This window comes from Bidens hawaiensis, unplaced genomic scaffold (genome assembly GCF_021521415.1).
Source record: "Bidens hawaiensis isolate Kalapana, Puna unplaced genomic scaffold, B.hawaiensis_p1.1 tig00054079_1, whole genome shotgun sequence".
Taxonomy (NCBI): domain Eukaryota; kingdom Viridiplantae; phylum Streptophyta; class Magnoliopsida; order Asterales; family Asteraceae; genus Bidens; species Bidens hawaiensis.
This window is the reverse complement of record NW_027499745.1, coordinates 51,887-69,079: the sequence shown is the minus strand read 5'-3', so window position 1 is coordinate 69,079 and position 17,193 is coordinate 51,887. Positions and strand designations below refer to the sequence as shown.

Below are 17,193 nucleotides of genomic sequence, written 5' to 3'. Positions count from 1 at the left end.
TTTAAAAAGCATGATCCATGGATTATCTTCATAAATTCTTTTAACATCATATTATCAATCACAATAATAAATGTTCTTCTGAGCTATATACTCTTATTAATATATGAGCTAATACTAAGATACTAAGTTTAAAGAATCATAATATAAGTTTTAAAACATAATTTGTTCACAAACTTTCATTTCATACAAACCGTAGGACACTAGGACGCATGTTTGAAAATAGTCAAAATTTAATTAATACATTAGACTATGTGTGAAAATTTTAAAAAATGCTAATGCCTGTTTGAAAGCATATTCCATCCCAATTCATATTTATTATAAATTTAAACACAAAAAAAATATGGGAACTTGGAAGCATTGCAATCCATATCAATTTATATTTATTATAAATTTATAAATGTAAACATAAACAAAACAACAAAACAAATTGTGTGAAATGTACAGAAGGGTCCGGGGGACCAAGAATACATATTTGTGAATACAAATGGCCGAACTGATTTTCCAAGTCTTCAATAATAACACGTTTCTCATCATTTATGGATATATAAATAAACTACATCCTTAATCTAACGAATCCATCAATTCATCAAAAAAAAAAAATCATTTGTAGTGAGTTCGGCCGGGCTGAAATAATGGGGAATAGGTGGGGTGGTTTGGGGTTCTACCTCATTTTTGTAACTATTTATTTTGTTGCAACTATAAACACTTGTTTGTCTTGCTTTGAGCACGAACGACTAACTCTTCTCGAGTTCAATGACAGTGTCACAGATGCCTATGATATGTTGTCATCAGGGGTTGGCGATGATTGTTGCAGCTGGGAAAGAGTCATGTGTGATGATGTCACCAAAAATGTTATGTCTTAATCTGAGAGCTTATCTTTTTGGTGGTGATGAGTACTTAGTTAGTAACAAGGTGAGCACCTCTTTGGGAGAGTTGCGGAGTCTGAAATACCTCTTTGGGAGACTTGAGTGGGAATGATTTTCAAGATATCCCGATCCCTGAGTTCATTGGATCCTTGAAGCAACTAAGATACCTCAATCTTTCTCTAGCAGAATTCTCAGGTATTATTCCTCATCACATTGGAAATCTTTCTAATTTAAAGAAGCTTGACTTCTATATGCAAACTCATTCGAGGTACATGATGTGGCATGGATTTCTGGTCTTTCATCGCTCGAGTATCTTGATTTGGGTTATGTGCCTCTTAGTGGAGCAAAAAACCTTGATATGGTGTTTTACATGATTCCTTCGTTGAAAGAGTTGCATTTGTCAAAATGTGATCTTGTCAATTCTGATTTTGGTCTTCTTCGTAACTCGAGCACTACACTTTCCAAAATTAGACATCTAGATCTTAGCTCCAATTCTTTCGAATGTCAACTTCCTCCCTTTTTTCTAAACATGACATCCTTACAATCCCTAGATCTTTCATCCTTTAATCTTAGTCTCACATGGAACCTTGCAAACTTTCTTAGCATGATCCCTTCTTTGTCAGAGCTTCATTTGTCATCATGTAACCTCAAAGAGGCCCATCTATCTCATACGCATCATAACTTCACTAGCCTTTCTAATATCCGACACCTAGATCTTAGCAAAAATTTCTTCCCATGGAGATTTCCATCCATTTTAGCAAACATGACTTCCTTACGAATCCTTGACCTTTTTGGTAGCTTTTTGAATTCATCTGTTCCAATCATGCCTAAACTTCAAAAACTTGACCTTTCGAATAATCAATTTAAGCACGCCGAGGATGTGGGAATATGGAGACAATGTTATCTAAAACAATTGAGGGTGTCTTCAAATTATATCAGAATGCAATCTCTTGACTCGCCAACAAACTCATCACAATGCTACCAATATGATTTGGAAAGTTTGGATTTAGCTGGGAGTTTAAATGGTACATTTCCAGTATCCCTCGGAAGAATGTCCAATTTAAGAGGCTTATATTTATCTCGTAACAAGTTAGAGGGTTCAATACCTGAATCTCTAGGAATATTAAGATTATTACAAGTATTAGATTTACATGAAAACGACTTAACGGTCCCATTCCAACATTTCCCGAGAAACTTATTAAACTTGACCTTTCTTTTAATCATTTGAATGGTTCAATTCCAGAATCTATAGGAAGACTTGTTTCATTAGAATCATTTTCAGTGTCTTCAAATTTCTTAAGTGGGGCACTTCCGATTTCAATTGGCCGACTCTCCAAACTTCATTCTCTTGATATGTCTCATAATTCTTTGGAAGGAGTAGTCTTTGAAGCTCATTTTGCTAAACTTTTGATGTTGAAAGACTTGAATGCAGCTTCTAACAGTAAGTTGGCATTCAACTTTTCACGTGAGTGGCTACCTCCATTCCAGTTGATCACCGTTGATCTTAGATCTTGCAATCTTGCAAATGGATTTCCAGAGTGGCTTCGAAATCAAAGGAAACTTGATAAATTAGACTTGTCTCGTGCAAACATTTCAGGACCTCTACCCACATGGTTGCGAAAGTTGTCCATCATTCGTTCCTTGGATCTCTCTAATAACAACCTTAGTGGGCCTTTAACCAACCTTCCTAGTGGGAGACCATATATTGGTTTTGGTGATTTTTATAATCAACCGGAATTGCGTTTGCAAAATAACCTTTTCAATGAGTCGATTCCATGGTCATTGTGCACGAGGATAGATCTGGAGCTACTTGATCTTTCTATAAATAGGTTAACAGGAAATATTCCCAAATGTCTTGGGAATATGCAAAGGTTGAACTTCTTAATGCTAAGCTCAAATGAACTAAGCGGCGTCATTCCAAGTTTTATAGGGCCAACTTCCACGTTGGTATGGTTACGCTTGAATGACAATAACTTAAGTGGTGAGCTTCCTCAAGAAATTTGGAATTTAAGTGCATTAATGTTCTTAGATTTGGGTAATAATGCATTCAGCGGGAAAATACCAGAATGGATTGGAGAAAAAGAAAGTATGTTATTGGTTTTCAGGTTACACAAAAATAACTTCACTGGAGGAATTCCTCGATCTCTGTGTAAAAATGCATATCTTCGAATTTTGGATGTTGCATACAACAATTTAACAGGAACCATCCCTCGTTGTCTAGGAGAATTGTATGGTATGGCTAGCTCTCCTGATGGTGGACCTAGAAGTACTGAGGAGGGGGTAACTCAGGCAATGAAAGGTGCTGATCTTGACTATACGAAAACATTGGACCTTGTCATAAACACAGACCTTTCAAGCAATAAACTTGTGGGAGAAATACCTACAGAGTTAACTGCACTTCATGCATTGGTGGGTCTTAACTTGTCCAATAATCATCTTAGTAGAGGCATTCCAGATCACATTGGAAACATGAAAGCGTTAAATTCTCTCGATTTATCAGGAAACAACTTGAGTGGGCCGATCTCTCCAAGCATTACAGATTTGAATATTTTGAGCCATTGAATTTGTCAAACAACAATTTGTCAGGACGAATTCCAACAGGGAATCAATTGCAGACCCTCATCGATCCATCAATATATGCTGGGAACAAAGGTCTATGTGGGACTCCATTGCCAAAGAGTTGCTCCAATCATGAAAACCCAACCACAATTGCCAAGAAGAAATATGAAGCAACTGATGAGCCCAACAAGGTATGGTTTTATGTGGACATAGCATGCGGTTTTGCAACAGGGTTTTGGGGTGTTATTGTAGTTTTGGTGCTGAAGAAGCAATGGAGACAAAAGCTTTTCATGTTTGCTGAGAAGACCATGGACAAGATACACGTTGCGATCATGGTAAGAGTTAACAAGATGAAGAGAGGAAGAGAAGCCATATAAAGTTAGTGTATCTAGTCAGTATATGTTGCTAATGGTTTTTTTTTTGTATTTTCCTTGTTTATTTCTCCATGACATTGTTAAATTTGCTTTCTATCATGAATGCATGAAACTATGTAGAAAAGAATGCTTTTTTTTCTGATAAGAAATTGATCTAATACTCAGCTCTATAAACAATCTAAAAATCTAAATCATGTTTCTTTAGCATTAAGTTATATATTTAGAAAGTAGTGATTACATCGAAACAGAATACAAACGGGCAACAATCATGTTTGTTAATAATTCGAACTTTCTTTTCATAAATATAAATATATCATTAATGCTTCCATAACTAGTAAATATGTGCAATGATTTTAATAAAATGGCAAAATGATTCGAGCTTAAAGATGGGTTCATAGGTCTAACATACTACTATAATAATAGTCTCACTTGAGCATGAGTATTGTGTATATATAGCTGTGGCAATTTCAACCTTCCACTTGAGCATGGCCATTGTGTATTTATAGCTTTGGCAATTTTAGTCTTTTTCATATATAAGCCGGTTGGTTGGCTTGCGTATTTTGTGATTAATTGTAATTGATTAAAAAGCTTAAGGTTAACAACTTTAACTAAAAGAAAATAGTTAAATGGGTTGAAAGTGGCTGAATTTAGAAAATTAATTTTCCTGTAAAGCCCATACACAACGACGCAATTAATATGGGCACACTATACCCACTAAGCTAATAGTTCGTTGTGCTAGCCCCCCACCAGGGCCCACTATGCCAAAAGCGAGAGAAACCCCATCCTTCTCTTTCCATTTTCCGTCCTCATGTCGCCGGTGTGGTGACATGGGGACAAAAAAGGGGGATCTTATCAACTTGTTCTGACCAGATATAATAAGCTCATGAGTTTGGTCTTACTTCACTGTCTAGAAATGAAAGAAGACATTCATCTCCAAGTTTAACTCAGGCGCAACTCACTTCTTTTTGGTTATGAAGCAGTGTCACCTCACTGAAAATGAGTCAGGTCGTACTAACCCCAATTTTGGGCACAAGATAAAGTTTGAACAAATTAATATCTTTGCTAGTGCTAAGTTTTACTGTAAACATTGTCAACAACATAAAATAGGCTTAGTAGACCTTACTTAGACCTAGCCTTTTCTTTCGATAGAAAATCCTCCATCGGGATTGGATTTTAATAAACACATTATACCAAGACCCTTCAGTTATGTGATTATGGGGGCTTAACCATAACCATAACTATAAGACCATTCACATTTTAACTCACAACATTTAATTTAACGCCCCTTAACTCATGAAGGGAGTGATATACGACTCGTTAACCCTTACCAACTCAACTTTAACGTTTTGTGCGTTAAGGTATACCCCTGAACAACTTACGAAATGCAAGTGTACCATTGTTAGGGATAGAAGTGCACAAAAAACCCGAACCCCAAAAAAAACCCGGAACCAGTTTTTTTTATACCCGGTTTTTTAATACTCGAACCCGTACCCGTACCCCGACCCTACCCGTAGGGTACGGATAAGGTATGCATTTCGATACTAAAACCTGAAAACCCGAACCAGGCCCGATTTGTACCCGGTAATACCTGAAAACCTGAACCGGTTCCATACCAGGGTTATTCTAATACCCGATCTATACCTGAAAAATACCTTTAAAATACCCGAAAAATACCTCTAAAAAGTGCAACCTTTTAAAAAATCCACTATATACTCGAAAAATACATGGAAAAAAGCCTAAAAATAAGGTTATTTCAATACCCGAAGATAGGGTATTCAAATACCCGTTCTATACCCGACCCGAACCCGATGCATATGATATGGTTTTTAAAGACAATACCCGGACCCGAACCCGACCCGGGTATTATCAAGACCCGATTTTTCAGTACCCAGTCATACCTGAACCCCGATTCATATCCAAAACCGGGTATTTGAAAAACCCGAATTGCTAGGGAAATGACACAAGTAGGGCCGAAAAGTATTTGTTTCAGGGCAGGCCCAATAACTTTTCCGGGTCGGATCATCAACCCAACCCGATAACTCAAGCATCCGGGTCTTCGTAAAACCCTAAACCCAATCTGAAATGCTGCTTCTGGATCCTTCTTCTCTCTCGTTATATTATTATTATTATTAGTCTCAACTCATTCTACACTCTGCGACTAATCTTTCGACTAATCTAATAATAATCTCAACCGCCGCCGCCGCAATGTCCCGTGTCGCCGCCAACCTCGTATCCAAATCAAGGATCGCAAGAGCCAATGCGCAGCAGGTAATATTATTATTATTGTGTAATTATTGTATATGTGTATAATAATATGTTAGACGTGTTTGTGATGTATTTGTGTGGTGGTTCAGGTGAGTTCTAATTTGAGCTGGAGGAGAAACTATGCAGCTAAAGATATTAAGTTTGGAGTAGATGCAAGGGCTTTGATGCTTAGAGGTGTTGAAGAGCTTGCTGATGCTGTTAAAGTTACCATGGGACCCAAGGTTGTTTATAGATCTGTTGATTAATTGACAATACATTACTTATTTGATAGTCTTATGATAGATGTTAAAATGATAATTAACTTGATTTGCATAGGAGTTTTAGCTTCTTATAATAATAAAAATCCTATTTTTATCACCATAATGTTCTTTCGGTAGCTCATTTGTTAACCTTTTTATATGCATACTCAGTGTTGTAGAAGTTGCTAGGCGTTGGCTGGCCGGCCGGTGAGTTACCAACTAGGGATTAATCAGATTGGTTTTCATATGTGATATTCAGCTTTATACACACACACAACTTTTTTATATTTCATATGTAATATTCAACTTTATACACAACTTTTTTATATATAATTTTTAGTTTTATAGTTTATTATGTATCTTGAGATTTGTTGATTAAATGACAATACATTACTTATTTGATAGTGTCATGGTAGATAATTAAGTTGATTTGAATATTTTAAGGGTTAAATTGTATTACTTGTTGACATTTTTCGCTTATCTATGGAGTTTTAGTTCCTTATAATGATAAAAATCATTTTTTTTCAGAACAGTGCCCTTTTAATAGCTCATTTGTTAACCTTTTCATATTTGTAGAACTCACTAGGCGCTAGTTGGCCGGTGGAGTACTGACTAGTGATTAATCGGGATTAATCTGATTCGAATTTTTATATGTAATCTTTAGTTTTATACACACACAAAAAAACTTTTTTATATGTTATCTTCAGGTTGTTGTTTATTTCAATTAATGTGTTTCTGTTAGTTGGATATGTTGATTAAATTTGATATTGTTATGATAGATGATTAAGTTGGTTTGCTTATGATAATAAAAATCCTATTTTTTTTCGCATTAATGTTCTTTCGAGAGCTCATTTGTTAACCTTTTTATATGCATACTCAGTGTTGTAGAGCTCGCTAGGTGCTGGTGAGGTACCAACTAGGGATTAATCGGATTGGCTATATACACACATATAAACTTTTTTTATATATAGTTTTCTGTTTTGTATTTGTATCTTGAAAATGGCTGGCGATTTGGTTTGACGAGGACTGATTTGGCCCAACTAGGGGCGATTTGGTCATTTAGTGATCAAGTTGGTGATTAGCTAAAAACTAGTCGGTTGGTCTTAACTAATTTGACCGATTAGTGATTAGTAGGTGGTTTTCTTGATTTTCCCGGCATTGTGCATACTCTAATCTAGATTTGTTACAAAATCTGTCGGAAGATTGATGTTATATTGTACTTTACTACTACTTGTTAGCTGTTATATCATATGATATGCTTTGAGTTCTTGTTTGTTTTAATGGTGTTTTATTGACGCTATGGCTAATTTTAAATCTTTTTTAAAGGGACGGAATGTGGTCATAGAACAAAGTTATGGAGCTCCCAAGGTGACTAAGGACGGTGTCACAGTGGCAAAGAGTATTGAGTTCAAAGACAGGGTTAAGAATGTTGGTGCTAGTCTTGTCAAGCAGGTTGCTAATGCCACCAATGATGTTGCTGGTGATGGTGAGTTATCTTTTTCACCTTCTGTTTGCTAAAGTTGAATCATTTTCTTAAAGCTGACACGATTCATTATATTTCAGGTACCACTTGTGCAACGGTTCTCACACGTGCAATCTATTCAGAAGGCTGCAAGTCAGTTGCAGCTGGAATGAATGCCATGGATCTTAGACGTGGGATCACCATGGCTGTTGATTCAGTAGTTGCTAACTTGAAGAGTAGAGCTAGAATGATCAGTACATCTGAAGAAATAGCTCAGGTGTGTTTGGTTTAGTAAAAGTTAGTTAATTGCTATGAGAGTTTTATCAAATATTCTAGTAATAATTAATTAATTACTAAGCGGTTTTGCTTCTTTGGAATTGAAAGGTTGGGACAATATCAGCAAATGGAGAACGAGAGATTGGTGAGCTTATTGCCAAGGCTATGGAGAAAGTTGGCAAAGAGGGTGTTATTACCATATCTGTAAGTTATGCATAAAGTTCTTACTTTTAGGCTCTTAAAGACCGAGCATTCAGTGAACCGTTTTGCAGGAAGTTTGTTTACGTTTGTTTATTAAATAAACGAATGAACACGTGTCTCATTCATTTGTTTATGTTTGTGAAAGTTTGTTTGTTTAAATTCGTTTATGCTCATTTGTTTGGGTTCATTTATGTTCGTGAATATATTCTTTTATATATTTAGGTTGTTATAATTTAGTCTAGTTCTGATAACTTTTTAGGATCAACTCATTTTCATATTTATCTTCAATTGTTTTTAGCTTAGTTGTGTTCGTCTATGTTTAGTAATATTCAAACATTTACATTTGTGAACAGTTTGTTTATATTGTTAACGAACACGAACATAAAAGAACACACATTCATTTTCTTACCGAACGAGCACAGACAAGACAACCCTATTCGTTTAGTTGTTCGTGTTCGATTGTTTGTTTGGTTAAAGTAAAATCAACGAACATGAGCATGCGCTGTTTGTTTCCGTTCAGTTTGCTTACAAGACTACTTACCACTGGACTTGTGAAAGTTCTAGATCTTTAGTGGTGTAAACTCTTTAAAACTTAACATCTTTAATGTTGTTATTGTGTTGTAGGATGGGAAAACACTTAACAACGAATTGGAAGTTGTTGAGGGAATGAAGTTGGACCGAGGCTATATATCACCTTACTTCATTACGAATACAAAAAACCAAAAATGTGTAAGCATCAAAACTCATTGAAATCATTAATAAAAAAGTCTTTGATATTTTCAACATTTTATGATGATTTCTCTATTTCTGCAGGAATTAGAAGACCCATTGATTCTAATACACGAGAAAAAAATCTCTAGCTTAAACTCCATTGTTAAAGTTCTAGAACTGGCTTTGAAGGTAATGAATGATTCAATATACATGATAACTGATACTTAGTTTTTGTTAGTTACAGTATTTTTGAACTCCTTGTTTACTATTTGTACGCATTTCAGAATCAAAGATCACTGCTGATTGTTGCTGAAGATATTGAAAGTGAGGCATTAGCTACACTCATTCTTAACAAGCTCCGTGCTGGTATTAAGGTATTAAATTACATTATTTTCTTTGTTTATATTTCTTAGTTTTCTAAAACATACTTTTTGTAGGTCTGTGCCATTAAAGCCCCAGGCTTTGGAGAAAACCGAAAGTCAAACTTGCAAGACCTTGCAGTCCTTACCGGTGGAGAGGTTTGTTTTTATACTTAACCATGATTCTATGCATCACATAATTTTTACAATCCTAACAATATTCGCTTGCAAATTTGTTTTAGGTCATAACCGATGAACTTGGCATGAATCTTGAAAAAATGTCACCAGAAATGCTAGGAACTTGCAAAAGGGTAAACCCCTAGCTTTCTCACCACTGCTATTATTTATTATAACTGTATGTATGTGTGTGTGTAAAGTTATGCTAAGTTTTGGAACACGTATATAATTTAGGTTACAATATCAAAGGATGATACGGTTATTCTTGATGGTGCTGGTGATAAGAAAACCATTGAAGAAAGATGTGAACAGGTTTGTTATTTGTACACCATTGGATATTTTTTAATAAATGAATTTTAATATGACTTACATATTTGTTTTTATATTTTATAGTTGAGATCATCAATTGAGTTAAGCGCTTCTGACTATGATAGGGAGAAGCTGCAGGAGAGACTAGCAAAGCTCTCTGGTGGTGTTGCTGTTTTGAAGGTTTGCCTCTTATATAAATGTTCATTTTTTATATTTATATTAACAACCTTATTAGTTATATCATTATAAAAATGAAATAATAAGTTACAAATTGATCAGATTGGAGGAGCTAGTGAAGCTGAGGTTGGTGAGAAGAAGGATAGAGTTACTGATGCTTTAAATGCTACAAAAGCTGCAGTTGAGGAAGGAATTGTACCAGGTAAACTTAAATATTAAGCTAAAAACCAAAGCGGGCCAGATCGGTTTGTTCTCTTCTAATTTGTTAACTTATGTATGTATGTGCAGGTGGTGGTGTTGCTCTTCTATATGCTTCAAAGGAGCTTGAAAAGCTTCAAACCGCCAACTTTGACCAGAAGATTGGTGTTCAAATAATCCAAAATGCTCTCAAGGTACATACTTTAAATCCATCACATTTTATATTGTACATCAAATAACCATATAATCAATTTGCTTATTTGTTATTTTTTATTGTTTTATTTTTATGTGAAGGCACCAGTGCACACAATTGCTTCTAATGCTGGAGTCGAAGGTGCGGTGGTTGTTGGAAAACTGCTGGTGCAGGATAACCCTGATCTTGGATATGATGCTGCTAAAGGTATCTCTCTATATACATATATATGTATATATACATGTGTGTGTGTGACTGTGTGTGCATCTCTCCTTAACTCGTGTGTCATGAATTTACATTTCTTTAACTTGGATATGATCCTGCTAAATGTGGCCAACCTGAATCTGTTTATGTTAGCCGATCTTTATGTATTCATGGTTGAATAACCAATCTTTTTACTCAACGTGATCTTGATGCTTGTTATTATCATTATTGTTTTTCAAATAGGTCAATATGTAGACATGGTCAAGGAAGGAATCATCGACCCCCTGAAGGTTATCAGGACAGCGTTAGTAGACGCTGCAAGGTAAATTTATCTTTATACCTCGCCCCTTCTTACAAAACCATTCATACATTTTTCCCATGTAAAAACCAAGTTTCTTTTTATTGTGTTTTCAGTGTATCATCTTTATTGACCACAACCGAAGCTGTAATCGTTGAGCTTCCAAAAGAGGAGAAGGAATCACCGGCAATGACTCCAGGCATGGGTGACTATTAAAGTCAACAGTAACTTGTTTTATTTTCCTCATTTAATCATGATTAATATTCAAACTGTACAATAATTTGTATCAGTACCATTTTTGGTAGCCGTTTAGATACGTATCTCTTCTGCTTTGAGTTTTTTTTTTCGATATGTGATTCTTACGGATGCCATCATGTCATGTATTGACCGAACTATTACTCTACTAAAACTAAATTATCAATAACCTGGATGCTATATTATAATATGATCGGTTCATTACCTGATATGGTACACATTAAGCTAGTACAAAAATATTGCATTTATAAGCTGCTAGAAACCGATTGAATCGATAAGCTTATCTGCTTTAAGATTTTTTCAGCTGGGTATGTGGTTAACGGTTTGGAAACTAGTTTAATGATTGAAACTTGACTGACTCGGTAAGCATAGCTGGTTTAAGATTATTTAGTCGGATGTGTGTTTAACGGTTAGGAAACAAGTTTAATGGTTGAAACTTGAAAATCGTTTTGTAAATTTAATCTAACAGGCACAACTTTTTATTATTTTTCTATCTAAAAACAGTTTTGTACTTTTAAGTAAAAAATTGAACCGAACTGTTTTATCGGTTCCATTAATTTGGATTCCAATTAGTTTAACCGATCTAACCTGTGACGACTTAAATCTTTCTCTGATTCAACTCAAGTTGAAACCCGAGTCCTTGTATGAAACTCGAGCCGACGCCAAGAAGAGTTTTGTGACAAACCGACTTTATAAATTTCGATCGTTACCGGAAACAAAGTAAGATTGATTTTGTTTTGTTGTATGAATACAGGTTCTATAAAAATAAAAATACAAGTACACATGGATCATAAAAAAATAATAAGAATGTTTATGACCTAATTTTCTGACACTGATATATTTGTTGGTGGGGACGTGGGGTTGTGGGAGACAAATTGGGGAAGTTGAACTTGAATGAGTCTAGTGCACATGCAAAGTATCTGTGGCCATAATGTTGATTGATATATATAAATACTATATCCACTGCCCACAATTACTTTGATGCCATTCAAACCCCCTTTTCGTGTGCAAATTATTACATGATAATAATAAGTGGATAGAATAACATACTTTTTCCATGTACAAGTTTTGATACTAAGAAGTTTTAGAAAAGAATAAGTATTTTTACCTGCGTGTTGTGTTGTGGTGGAGCTGATTAAATTCATTTTCATGTTTGAAAGCTACCATGTGGCGGGAAGTTGATCAGTGTCGGTTCGATTTGTTATGGTAAGTTATGACAAAAGTTTCATTATGAAAGTGAGCTAAAAGTAAAAATGTAAGAAAAAAGTGCAAAAGTTGAGAGGCTAAAAAGTAAATATGTGAAACTAAAATTGAGAGACCAAAACGTATATAAATAGAAAGAGACTTGCTTAAAACATTTTTATATATATTATTTAAAACAATGGGTCATAGTATTAGCAAGTCAAGCGAGGGCTCAAGGCACTCGAAAAACTAGAGCCTCCGTTAAATAGTTTTCGGTGTGTGTGTACTAAATCGCATATTTATGATACGTAGTTGGTAAATAAGACAATCTAGTATGTTTGTCCAATGGTTATATTCTTAACTTTTCATCTTGTAAATCATGACACTTTTTAATCTCTCAGTTATTGAGACATTTTATTTTATTTGTTTTCTATTTGAACTTGTATTATATATTTAAAATAAAATGAATGAAGTGTATATATATCAAACTTCATTTCTAAAACAAAATAGAAAATATTGAAAATATTGTATTTTTGTAGTGAAACACGACAATCGCTTCGTTATAACTTCTATAATTCACCTCTCTAACTTTTGGTAAGGGCCTCAAACTATCTTTATGTTTTAGGCCTCTAAAATGATTGGACCGCTCAATAGGTATATTGATTCTTACAATTCTCTAAACTGGCTTTGCACCAAGCATCCCTCTATAGTCTATATCTATATGCATTTATGGGAGAAGATGCATTTTCGTAAAAAAAAAATTAATAACAAAACAAAACGAAAAAAAAAATACCAATAACATGCTGAGAACAATGGGAATCAAATGATGCTGTGAGATGGTGCATAAAAGATTATTTGAAAATGAATGTTTTAGACTAGAAAATAATATTTATGTTTATAATTCCCTGATCGTATGCGTTACCCAAATATTTTAACAATAAAATTAAAATATTTTAACAATAAAATTAGTCAATAATGAACCAATTCTTTTTTTAATTGATCATATTATATGATAATTAATTAAATTTTAATAAACTCTAAAAACGAAAACGTCTGAAGTCGAATCTAACAGTTTAACCACAAATGGACACCTTAGAAAAAAACAATAATAAATGTATACACGTCATATTATCATATATACTGATCACTTTGTAAAAAGTTAACATAAGGATAAGGCTTAGTGTAGTGGGCGACGTTGGAGGATGATTTTGGGCGATAAGGGGCTAGAACACCGCCCCCGGGCGATTTTTGGGCGATTTGGGGGCGGGGATGGATTCTTTTTATCGCCTAAAGAGAAAATAATAATATTTTATTATATTGACCGTTTGACAACGGTATAAAAAAAATTAATTAAAACAATATATTATATATCTATATAAACGTATACCTTCTTCTCCAATTCATATCCTTCTTCTTCATTTCACATCTATATAAACATAAACCTTCTTCAAAAAATCTAACAAAATAAATCCTACAAACAACCCGAACCAACCGACACTCGTGGAACTCGCCGCTACCATGAAAAAATTAAAAGTGTGTCGAGGAACTCAAAGATGACATGAGAGAAACCGAAAAACAACACGAAAAGATTGTCCAAATGTTGGAATTGCGGGAAATGAGTGAAGAATACAAATCCCTCAAAGATGCCGGGTTACACGAAGAGGCCGCATTATTGCAACGACAACGAATGGAAAAAATGCGCGAATATTATGGATATTAGTATTTTATTTAGTTATGTTTTTTAATATTTTTAGTTATGTAATTTTTTTTAATTTTAATGCATTATTAGTTATGTTTTTTAAGTTTTTTGTATTTCTTTTTAATTTTAATGCATTTTTATCTAATTATTTAAATAAATTGGTTTTTATTTGTTTAGTTTAGTTATAAAAAGAAAATAATAAAAAAAAAACTGTGGGCCCAACTTGTAGCCCCTACATCATTACACCCAAAAAACAAATTTTCACTCCTTGCTTACTGGGCGCCACATGTCACAATTCGCCCCCAATTGTAGCTCCTCCACTACATATAGCGAACAATACATGTGAAATCATTAAAAATATGTAAAGGAAAAAAATTTGATATGCACAATATAAAAGCAATCTCACCATTCTATATGTATATAGATTTTAGTATAGTCTAGCACAGGATATGCATAGTTTAAAGTTTTAAAGTTTTTAAAATATGAACATAAAAACTAAGCATAGACAGGATTATAATAGTTAAGAAATTGAGCATCAAAACAATATCTATAAACGCCAAATAAAAACAAAAATAACAAAATGATATATGCTTGTAAAAATCTAAAGATAAATATGGTATTTATACATGAAAATTATTTAAAACATAAATCCTAGTGTACAAACAAGATACAACATTAAAATTTGTATGTTGTAAGATAATATATAAAAAGATATCGCCACACTTACACAATGATGGATTTTAATTAATTCACCTTATGTTCAATCCTCAATTCTTGTATCAAGAGTTTCTAAATCACAAAATCACCATTTATAAACTTCTTAATTATATGGTACATATTATCAACAACTTCTCCTTTATCTTGGAAAAGATCACCATTCTTTCTAATTTTTCTTCGAATTAAGTTATGGACCATACTTCTATCTTGATAAGGGATCAACAAGTTTATGTCTGATCAAAGTAGACGTCACCTTTAAAACTAATCCTAAATCGTTATAAAGATCACCCCTTATAATCACAAACCTGTTTCTGAACCAACATTACGAATTCAACGCAAAACACTTCTCTTGGTAATATATGACCTCACTTCTAATACAAGAAGTGTTTATAGAACATAAATCACTTAGCAATGTATATGAAAGCTAAGCTATTGCAAAATGTTAGTTAAAGTATAAGGGGAATGCATAGTTGCTTAAAGAAGTGTATTCGTTTTTATTAATCTCAGCTATTATTTTTTTGTCAATGTCGGTCCCAACTAACGAATTTGTTGTTGGCAGTCCCATCTTTTAACATATATGTTCCCAACGGTCCGCGACTAACATAATCTAAACGTCGTTAGTTGCAGATCGCCCAAAAACTCACATTTTTTTCGGGGGTACTCAACATTTTCATCCCAAACATCGTTGCAACCTTGGATCTGACCTTTAGGAACCTTTATTTAGTAAAAGCCCCAATTATTGAGGCCGTCAGAACCCAAAGATGATCGTCGGAATCGGTTGGTGGTGATGACGGTGTTCAGTGGTGTTTTCCGGCAAAAAAAATGTGACTTTTCCGTCCAAAAACGTTTTTTTTTCCGTTGACATGCAAGTAGACGTTAGAATTTTGTTAGTCGTGGACCGTTGGGAACAAATATTTTAAAAGATGAGACCGTTAGCAGCCAATTCGTTAGTTAGGACCAACATCGATCAAAAAATAATAGTTAGGATTAATAAACAAATATATTAATAAATAGATGAAACACCATTAACATTAGCATTAATACCATATATCTTCAAATATTCGTTAAGCTTTACTAAAACTTGCACACAAACAATTTCTCCCATATTAAAAAGCTAATTTAACACACTAACGAAAGAGCCTTTTTACCAAACCAATCATTTCAATTTTGAATGGAGATTGAAGGTTGGTTTGTCAATGAGTAAAGCAAAGGATGTTTAAGTATTTTAATTAACAAATGATTATCTTAAAATATCCTTTAAACGGAAGATTCTTTCTAACCTTTTGTTTTATCAAAATAAGCTTAGCCATGAAAATAAACTTCCACATGCGTTATTGTTTATATCCGAATTTAGCTAAGCAATTAAAACACGCATACCCTTAAAATAGACATCTTTTAGTATACCTATTTAGGAAAATTAAAAGCTATATACTCACGTTATTAGCATAATAAGTTTTAAAATGAGCATTGTAACATCCTAAAATTTAATGTAATATCTTATAATATGGTGTTCAAATAAAAAAACGTGTAAGTTACGTAAGAAACTTACGTGTAAATAACTAAATATCGTATTTTGGTAAACTTCATATGAATCAACTTTAAGATTTAGTGCGCAAGGAATATGTGGGTGAGTTTTTTTTTTCTTTTTTCATAACTATATATCTTTTCTTGAACATTGGGAAGAAACCCATCATAAATATAAATGAGAAAACTAATACTCGGCCTAGAACCCCTATTTTGTCACTTATAACTATATACGGGTGAGTTAGTAGACCATTTTGTCATTATGATGAAGAAAAATGAGTATTAAAAGAATGAGAAACTCTTGTCTTGGTAAAAATGGACGAAAAGTCGTAGGGGTGACCTAAGGCTAAGAGCTTGATATGGTTCTAGAGAGAGAGAGAGAGTCAATAAGGGTTTTGAATTTTCGGGAAGAAATGGCGATCAAGAAACGTGGTGATTTTTGAATTTATGCATGATGAAACTAACTCTAGGACGGTATTATCACTTTTAGCAGTTTTGAAATGCTACAGATGTTTTTTTAATAGTTTCTAATCTACTTATATATGTATGTATGCCTTGTAGGATGTAAACATTCTACCTCTCAAATAGAAGAGATGTACCTGAACTTTAGGCTCTAAGATATCCTTTAGGGACCGCTACAATTGGTATCTAAAACTAGGCGCACGTGTTTAATTTGTAAAACTTAAAAGGATATTATCTTACTTGTGTGTATGTGTGTGGGTACATTAAATTATTAGTCTAAATTAAGTATAAATGTATGGATTTTTCAAACAAAATATCATAATAAAATATCAGTGTAATTGAAATGATAGCAATTATTAACCCCATTATTCATCTATAACATCAACAACATTTACAAAAAATGTGTTACCCGGTCAAGTCGACCATTCTAACCAATATATTGTTTTTACATGTTGTAGAACCCACCTAGCTAACACGTCCATTCTA

At 33.8% G+C, this 17,193-nt stretch overlaps 1 protein-coding gene and 1 pseudogene across 1 annotated transcript; both read left to right on the top strand.

Annotated features, from left to right (window-relative positions):
- Window positions 1–632: 632 nt before the first annotated feature.
- LOC143600422 (receptor-like protein EIX2) lies at window positions 633–3,802 on the top strand (annotated as a pseudogene).
- A 2,172-nt stretch (window positions 3,803–5,974) lies between these two features.
- LOC143600425 (chaperonin CPN60-2, mitochondrial-like) lies at window positions 5,975–11,310 on the top strand. Its single transcript, XM_077078121.1, has 17 exons — window positions 5,975–6,067; window positions 6,154–6,285; window positions 7,630–7,789; window positions 7,867–8,042; window positions 8,150–8,245; window positions 8,867–8,971; window positions 9,056–9,142; window positions 9,238–9,327; window positions 9,391–9,471; window positions 9,555–9,623; window positions 9,724–9,801; window positions 9,883–9,978; window positions 10,078–10,177; window positions 10,264–10,367; window positions 10,468–10,573; window positions 10,814–10,892; window positions 10,985–11,310. Exons 1-17 carry the CDS (start codon window positions 6,005–6,007, stop codon window positions 11,082–11,084), a joined length of 1,722 nt encoding a protein of 573 aa, XP_076934236.1. The 5' UTR covers window positions 5,975–6,004; the 3' UTR covers window positions 11,085–11,310.
- The last annotated feature ends 5,883 nt before the right edge of the window (window positions 11,311–17,193 follow it).